This window comes from Neophocaena asiaeorientalis, unplaced genomic scaffold (assembly GCF_003031525.2).
Source record: "Neophocaena asiaeorientalis asiaeorientalis breed wild unplaced genomic scaffold, Neophocaena_asiaeorientalis_V1.1 scaffold1, whole genome shotgun sequence".
NCBI classification, from domain to species: Eukaryota; Metazoa; Chordata; class Mammalia; order Artiodactyla; family Phocoenidae; genus Neophocaena; species Neophocaena asiaeorientalis.
The window spans coordinates 3,081,516-3,090,172 of NW_020171981.1; the positions used below are offsets into that span (position 1 = coordinate 3,081,516).

General features: G+C 50.2%; 1 protein-coding gene across 1 annotated transcript in view; it reads right to left on the reverse strand.

Moving 5' to 3' along the window:
• Nucleotides 1–308: 308 nt before the first annotated feature.
• Nucleotides 309–8,657, reverse strand: part of ARHGAP23 (Rho GTPase activating protein 23) — a 70,341-nt gene continuing 61,992 nt past the window's right edge. Inside the window, exons 21-24 of the mRNA XM_024745965.1 lie at nt 5,090–5,131; nt 4,432–4,528; nt 2,329–2,360; nt 309–1,886 (exon numbers count right to left, since the gene is read on the reverse strand). Coding sequence (XP_024601733.1) covers nt 1,656–1,886; nt 2,329–2,360; nt 4,432–4,528; nt 5,090–5,131 — 402 coding nt within the window. The 3' untranslated portion in view covers nt 309–1,655. The remainder of the gene's footprint in view (nt 1,887–2,328; nt 2,361–4,431; nt 4,529–5,089; nt 5,132–8,657) is intronic.

Sequence of the window (8,657 nt, forward strand, 5' to 3'; positions counted from 1 at the left end):
AGGGGACACAGGTTCAAGCCCTGGTCCAGGAGGATTCCCCCATGCCACGGAGCGACTAAGCCTGTGTGCCACAACTACTGAGCCTGCGAGCCACAACTACTGAAGCCCACGTGCCTAGAGCCCGTGCTCCACAACAAGAGAAGCCACCGCAATGAGAAGCCCGCGCACAGCAATGAAGAGTAGCCCCTGCTCGCTGCAACTAGAGAAAAGCCAGCACGCGGCATCGAAGATCCAACGCAGCCAAAAATAAAATAAAATAAATTTATTAAAACAATACTTTATTGCTACAGAATACCATTATCTGAGCCTTCAGGGAGTTGTAATGTTTTGCAATAGTAACATCAAAGTTCACTGATCACAGATCACCGTAACGAATATAATTATCATGAAAAGGTTGAAATATCGCAAGAATTATCAAAAACGTGACACAGACATGAAGTGAGCAAATACTGTTGGAAAAATGGTGCCAAGAGACTTGCTCAACATAGGGTGGCCACAAACCTTCAATTTGTTTTAAAAAAAAATGCGGTATCTGTGAAGCACGATAAAGGAAAGCGCAAGAAAATGCGGTGTGTTTGTAGTGGATGGAGACATAGAGCTGCCTCCCGTGGCCACGGCACTCTCTCACATCAGTTAGTTTTGAGAAAGCCGGAGCCTGTCAGCAATTCAGGATTCACAGGCGTGCAGCTCCTGGGCTGTGTCTGCCCACACAGCACGACTCCAGAAGGCACCACCTGCAGCACTGCTATGACCAGCGTGAGGCACATGGTGGCCAGCACCGCTTTCTGCCTCTGCTCTCTGAGAGACTTGAGAGGCCGCTGGGATCATCTGATCAAATTACCCTCTCATCCTGGCTAGTTACAGAAGCAACAAGGTCAGAATGGTCACTTTCAGGGAATGCAGAGGTCAGCAGGTTCACATAAAGGTTGAGGGGTCAGTCCAGGAGAGGCTACAGGAAACCAGGGGTCTAGCACGAGCAAGGGGTGGAGGTGATCAGGAGCTAGATTCAGGTCACTATAATGAACTTGCTCCCCGCCACAGCAGTCTTGTGATGGAGTGAGCTCCCCATCACCAGAGGTGTGCAGGCAGAGGCTCTATGGAGAGGTTACAGGGGTCCTCTGCACCAGACTAGAGCAGCCTTCTTTCTGTCCAGTGCTTTCATCTGACACATAATGAGCTAATGAGCACCTGCTTGGTGTCAGGCACACTGATCTCACTGGGACTCAGCCAGTGCTTAGAGATCCAGAGAGAAATGAGCCCAGTTTGACCAGCCAACATTTAGTTGACTCCACTACTACGGACAGAACTGTTCCCCCATCAAATTCATATGACGAAGCCCTACCCCTCAATGTGATAGTATTTGGGGTCTTTGGGAGGTAATTAGGTTTAGATGAGGTCATGAGGGTGGGGCCCTCATGGTGGAATTAGTGCCCTTACAAGAAGAGACACCAGAGAGCTTGCTGTTTCTCTCGCATGCATGCTCGGTTTCTGCTTGCCATATGAGGACACAGTGAGAAGGCAGCCGTCTACAAGCCAGGAAGAGCGCTTCCACCAGAAACTGACCATGCTAACATCTTGATCTTGGACTTCTAGCCTCCAGAACTGTGAGAAAATAAATTTCTGTTGTTCTAAGCCACCCAGTCTATAGTATTTTGTTATGGCAGCCTGAGCTGATTAAGCCACACTCCTGGCCTTTGGGCTGCCTGGGGCAGGCATCCTGGCCTTACTGGTTCCGTCTCACAGGGCAGGCTCTGGAGCAAGCAACTCACTGCCTGTGAGACCTGGTTCAAAGAACCGGCTTGGGTTTCATTGTTTTCAATTTCATTGATTTCTGTTCTTATCTTTATTATTTCCTTCTTTCTGTTGGCTTTGGGCTCTGCAAAGACCTTAAAAAATAATTACTATATCAGACATATTTGTTGTTAACCCCACATTTGAGGATAAATCTTATCCCCATAAATGGTGTGAGCAAGCTGAGGATCAGAAAGAGGTTGAGTAACTTGCCCAGTGTCCCAAAGCTACTAAGTAGTGGAGCCAGGGCTCAGACCCAGGACTGTCTGTGCTTCTAACTGCTGAGCAACACTGCCTCCAGGCCACCTAACTCCCAAGCCGGATCCTCTACTACAGCAGTTACCTCCCCAAGCACTACCAAGGTGAGCGACTTCTCAGCTAGGTAACCTTGGACACTCGGCATTTCCCACCTTCCTTCCCAGTGACTATCAATCTTCTTCAAGGCTCCAATCACAATTCTCCCAACTCCCTTGACCAAAAAGCAAAGTGGGCTGACTTGTACAGGGATATAACTTTCAGAATTGCCGTGGCACTTACCTTGGACGTGGCTGAACTACAGGTGGTGGAATCTATTGTTAAGAAAGGAAAGAAAAATGAAAGTTGGACTGAGCAACAGAAGACTGAGTCTTGTAAACACAATTCCCTCTCCTCAAAGGCTTCAGAAACCAGGGAGTTTGGAAACCTGAGCTCTCCCCAGATCCTGGGAGTGTGATGGGCCTCTGATGTCACTTCCTATGGGATAAGGATGGAGCAGAGACGGATGTCAGTAACCACTTCCTTTTGAGGCAGAAAGTGACATCAGGCTGCCAGCCACTGGACCCTCATTTGCTCAGGGTTAAGAGCAAGGGGAACTTTTCTTTGGCCTAGTTCCTCTCCCCTCCCCTCCTATCCCTGTTACTCTGAAGCACTGGAGAGAAAATGCCAAATATCAGATGCAGTTCACAGAAACCACAACAATGAAACACATCAAATCACAGATGCTCTGGAGAAATGGAGACCACACGGTGCACAGAGAGGTGGACGCCCTATATCCACCCTCCCCCCAACCCCACTTCCAGGCATGAGAGGGCAGAGGGACCATGTGAATGATGCCGTACAGGGCAGACAGGAAGTGGGTGGGGCAGGAAGTAGAGAGGGCTGGTGATTACAGCCTGGAAAGGTTCCACCTCCAGACCTGAGGTCAGTCGGCCCTCGTGGGGCACGGCTGCTGTTAATAATCAGTTATGAAGGGATGCGGGTCCCAGTCCCCTAATATCACTGGGGTGGAGAAGGAACCAGAAACAAGTCCTGGCAGTGCTGTCTCCAGGACTGGGGAGGGAGCAGGCCGATCCCAGGATCTCCCGGGGGTCCCAGGGGGCAGTGGGCAGGTGCGGTTAATCCACGCTCTCCGGCAAGCAAGTTAGATGCCTCCTCCCCAGCCCTCCCCTGCACACAGTGAGAAGAGCAGACGGGCTAACCACACGGCAACACACACGGGGCAGGAGAGTGGCAGCAGGTGATTAGAAGAGACCGGGGGGGTCCTCTCTGCCATCCCCACCCCCCATGTCCTCTGACCCCCTCCCCAGCCTGCCTCTTGCAACTAGGGGTGCTGTGGTATGCCTCTGTCAGACAGAAGCAGTCAAAATACTAAGGGCGGGTCACCCACAGGTGGTAGGAGTTAGTGGCTCGAGCCAAGAAGGGACTGGCCGTTCCTTTGGCCCTGGACGACTCCGCTATGATAAGGCCAGAGGCCTGGAAGCAGGACTTAGGGGCTGAGTAGCCAGGGGCTCTGATTTCGGAAGCAGGAAGAGCCAGCCCTTGGAGGCGGCTGAGGCAGGAGCTATAGATATACAGAGGCTTCCAGGGTAGCATCCCTGGTGTCCGGAGACGCTGGGTCCCACTACCAGCAAGCCTCCCCGACCCAGATAACCAGAAGTGGCCGAACTCGGCAGAGAGAAAGCCACAGAGCGTGAGGGACTGCAGGAGGGCAGCCATGCAGTGCCCAGACTTCCTGGCAAGAGGAGCCAGACGTGGCTCCAACAAGTGCCTCCTTCCTCCTGAGAAGGGGCTTCTGGATGGGACGTCGGTGGGGGTAAGTTGTTAACAACTGTGGGTAACTGGCATGTCAGGGTGAGGGCCTCATGGCCCTGGACCGTCCTGCCTGCCCCTCGTGCCTGCCCAGCCTTCTTATAATCACCCGCCACTGTTAGTGACCGAGGCCGCGATGCCACACTATACCCGTTAAATCTCCAACAGGTCCGCTGGAGGAGGGAAGGGGAGGAGGAGAGAAGGGGCAGGATCCAGGGGATAGGGGGAGAGCACAGGGAGAAGAGGGAGGAGGGGCGGAGGGGTGCAAGGAGAAAAGGAAGAAAAATTAAAAAGAGGAACGTGCCCAGGACACAGCCCATGAGAAATAAAGAGCTCAGGAAAGCAATCAGTGAAAACAAAGCCCCTACCCAGCCCGGCGTGGGCACGGCTGAGTCACGGAGGAGGCGGCACACGGGCAGGCTGGGCCTCCCCAGAGAGGCAGAAGGCCCCACCACAGCCCAGTCCAGCGGCGCGGGCAGGAGCAGGGAAGCTGGGCCCCTGGCCAGCCATCTGGGACCCTCGGGAATGCAGATCCCACCCCCTCTCCACCCCTTCCCAGGCCCCTGCTCTCACCTGAGCCTGGCTCACCAGGGGGCACTGTCCTGCCAATGTTAGGCAGGAGGTACTCGATGTTTGGCACTGACTGAGGCTCCCTGTCGTCCACAGGGGTCTGCAAACAGAAGGAGGGTCAGCCAGCACAGCCTCAGTTGTCTGACTGCAGACCCGACGGAACGGGGAACCCTGAGGACAGGGTGCAGGTCTCCTCCATCAGACCGGGGCTCACCCGTGCAGGGAACGTCTCCTTCATCAGCCAGGCGCTCGAGTGCAGGTCCTACGTGTCCCCCATTAGACTGTTTTGTACCCTCCCCCACACACACCTTGGCTGAACCCTAAAGGCCGGAGCTGTGACTCCCTCATCAGACTGGACCTTCCTAAGCCCTCTATCGTCCTCGTAAGATTGGAGGACAGGGTCTGCCTTTGCTACTGGACTAAGTTTCCTTAGGGCAAGGCCTCTATCTCCCCCTCAGACTGGGGCTCATGAAGGTGAGGACTGTTGTCTCCCATCAGATTGGAGGCTCCGGAGGAGAGGGCTTATGTTCCTTCCATCAGACTGGGATGTCCCAAGGGCAGGGACCTTCCCCTGCTTCAGTCTTGCTGCCCACCCCTCCCACCTGGGACGAGGGCCCACCATCGACCAGACCCCACCCCACGGGCCCTCTGCATCACTCACTCTCTCTCCCTTGTCCTCGTTGTCGCTGAAGAACCAGTCTGACTGCAGAGGAGACAAAAGGAAGTGATGGAATCAGCGTGGGAAGGAGCTGAGGGAAGACAGGGAGACACGGGCTCCCAACCTGCTCAGTTCAGAGGACCCACTCAAGCACACCTGTTGGAAAAGTCTGGACCCCAGTGTGGAAAGGAAATGTAGCCTGGAGTGGGAGAAGGCCTGAGCACAGATGGCTGGCTGGCTGGCTCAGGGAGAGCTGCTTTGCCTGTTTTTCACTAAACACAGTCCCCTGCACGTCACCTGAAGCGAGGGGGCAGCAGCGCCATCTAGTGCCAGCCAGGTCCACTGCGGGGACAAGGCCAGCCGCGGTGGCTGTAGCTGCATGTACCATGACACCAGCCTAGGCTCCACACTGACAACAGGGGTGGAACCCCCCCACCCCCCCGGAAAAGGCAAGTGCCTAGAGGGAGGTGTTAGGAGGTTCCCTGAGGGGCAGGCAGGCAAGGTTTTCTCATAGATGCCAAACAGAATAGAAAATAAAGTAATAATCCCACTCAGATATATTTTGTGAAATTTGAGAATCTTGAAGATAAAACTCTAAAAGTTGGGCTTCCCTGGTGGCGCAGTGGTTGAGAGTCCGCCTGCCGATGCAGGGGACACGGGTTCGTACCCCGGTCCGGGAGGATCCCACATGCCGTGGAGCGGCTAGGCCCGTGAGCGCGTCCGGAGCCTGTGCTCCACAGCGGGAGAGGCCGCAGTAGTGAGAGGCCCGCGTACCGCAAAAAAAAAACAAAACCCTCTAACTCAAAGTTTTCTGAGGAACAAAAACAGATTGCTTACACGTGAGCAAGTATCAGCTTTAACCAGGACTTTCAGCAGCAACAGACACAAGAAGACAAGGAAGTAATATTTTTGATGTGCTTCTGAACTACAAGTGCTGGGATTTTCTGAACTACAAGTGCTGGGATTTTGAACCTAGAACTTTATACCTTGCTAAGCTCTCATTTAAATTTGAGTGTGAAATAAAGCTATTCTAAGACGTCAGAAAGTTTGCTACACAAAGAATATCTTAACCGAGTACATGAGCAAGTAAAGAAATGAATCCAGGATGGAACAAGAAGTTCTAAGAAGTAAGGATGGATAATAGCGTAGAAAAGTCAACTGTTATCAAACTAAGCAATGATGCACACACACACATGTACAAACACAGACAAAGTACACCCATGACAATCTGGAATTCAAATTCAGAGGGAGAAACCAGTGACAGGTGAAAGTACACTAAGGTACTTGGCTTTTAGATGTGGTGGAAGGAAGATGTGGATACTGATAAGCTCTAGAAATTGATAGGAAAAATTAAACGTAACTACAGGCTTTTGCAATTGTATCATTCAACGTAAGTATGGGTTTTATAAATTATGTAAGTTTTATATCAGGAAAATAAAATGAACCCATCCAAAGCAAGGTAGAAAAGACCAAAAAAAGGAAATAAAATGAAAATGTAGTAAACAGAAAATGACATTTAAGATGGCAGAAATAAGCCCTGACAGGGACTTCCCTGGGGGCGCAGTGGTTAAGAATCTGCCTGCCTATGCAGGGGACACGGGTTCGGGCCCTGGTCTGGAAAGAACCCACATGCCTCAGAGCAACTAAGCCCGTGCACCACAACTACTGAGCCTGCACTCTAGAGCCCGTGAGCCACAACTACTGAGCCCATGCGCCACAACTACTGAAGCCCGTGTGCCTAGAGCCCATGCTCCGCAACAAGAGAAGCCACCGCAATGAGAAGTCCATGCACCACAACGAAGAGTAGCCCCCGCTCGACGCAACTAGAGAAAACCTGTGTGCGGCAACAAATGCAATGCGGCCAAAAATTAAATAAATAAATAAGTCCTGACAGTACAGAAATTACAGAAAAGTAAATGAGCTAAGCTCACTAACTGAAAGTTAAAACACACAGAATGTTATATATATTTAAGGATATCCTTATACTTAAAATTAGCATCTAGAAGGTGGATTGAAAATACACACATTAACCTATCAGAGTGGTAATTATTGGGGGGTGGGCAGAGTGGGCTTTGGAATGAGGCGGGGAAACAAGGAGACTTGCAAGGTTGATTATGACCTTGGGCCATGAACCTCAATTATTATTCATCATGATCAGGCATATGATTAACTCAAATAAGACAGAAGAGAAACAAGAGACAGAAGAGAAAAGAGAGATAGAGGATGAGGGAGAAATGCAGGATCTGGGGTCAGCTTCGGGCTCAAGTCCACATCGGGTAAATTACCTCTCTATTTACTTATCTTTAAAATGGGCATAATGTATGAGTATCTACTTCTAAAACTGTGGTGAAGATTAAAATAAAATACCGTATGGCTGTTATCTAAAAGACAGGAAATAAATAACAAGTGTTGGCAAGGATGTGGAGAAAAGGAAACCCTCCTACGCTGTTGGTGGGAATGTAAATTGGTGCAGCCACTATGGAAAACAGTATGGAGGGTCCTCAAAAAATTAAAAATAGAACTACCATATGACCCAGCGAATCCACTTCTGGGTATTTATCTGAAGGAAACAAAAACACTAGCTTGAAAACATACATGCGTCCCCATGTTCGTTGCGGCATTATTCACCATAGCCAAGACATGGGTGTAACCTAAGTGTCCATCGATGGATGAAGAAAATGTGCACATACTGTGTGTGTGTATACACAGACACACACACACACACACACACACACAGTAGAATATTATTCAACAATTTAAAAAAGGAAATCGGGCTTCCCTGGTGACGCAGTGGTCGAGAGTCCGCCTGCCGATGCAGGGGACGCGGATTCATGCCCCGGCCCGGGAGGATCCCACATGCCGCAGAGCGGCTGGGCCCGTGAGCCATGGCCGCTGAGCCTGCGCGTCCGGAGCCTGTGCTCCGCAACGGGAGAGGCCACAACACTGAGAGGCCCCCATACCGCAAAAAAAAAAAGGAGATCTTGCCATTTGCAACAACGTGGATGAAACTTGAGGGCATTATGCTAAAGTGAAACGACAGAGAGAGACAAACACTGTATGATCTCACTTATATGTGGCATAAGAAACCCCCAAATTATCCGAGTTCATAGATGCAGACAACAGACTGGTGGTTGCCAGAGGTGAGGGGGTGGAGGGTGGTTGAGATGAGTGAAGGCAGTCAAAAGGTACAAACTCCCAGTTATAAAATGAGCAAGTCCTGGGGATGCAATGTGCATCATGGTGACTATAGCTAATAACACTACTGTATATTTGAAAGTTTCAAAGAGAGTAGATCTTGAACGTTCTCATCACAAGAAAAAAGAACTTGTCACTGTGTGTGGTGATGGATGTTAACTAGACTTACTGTGCTGATCACTTCACAATCTATACAAATATTGAATCATTATGTTATACACCTGAAACTAATATAATGTTGTATGTCAATTACATCTCAATTTAAAAAACAAAAAAGAAATACCATATGTAAAACATTTAGTACAACACATTAATGTATAATAAATGTTAGCTCTTTTTTTTTTTTTTTTTTTTTTTTTTTTTGGGGACGGGGGCC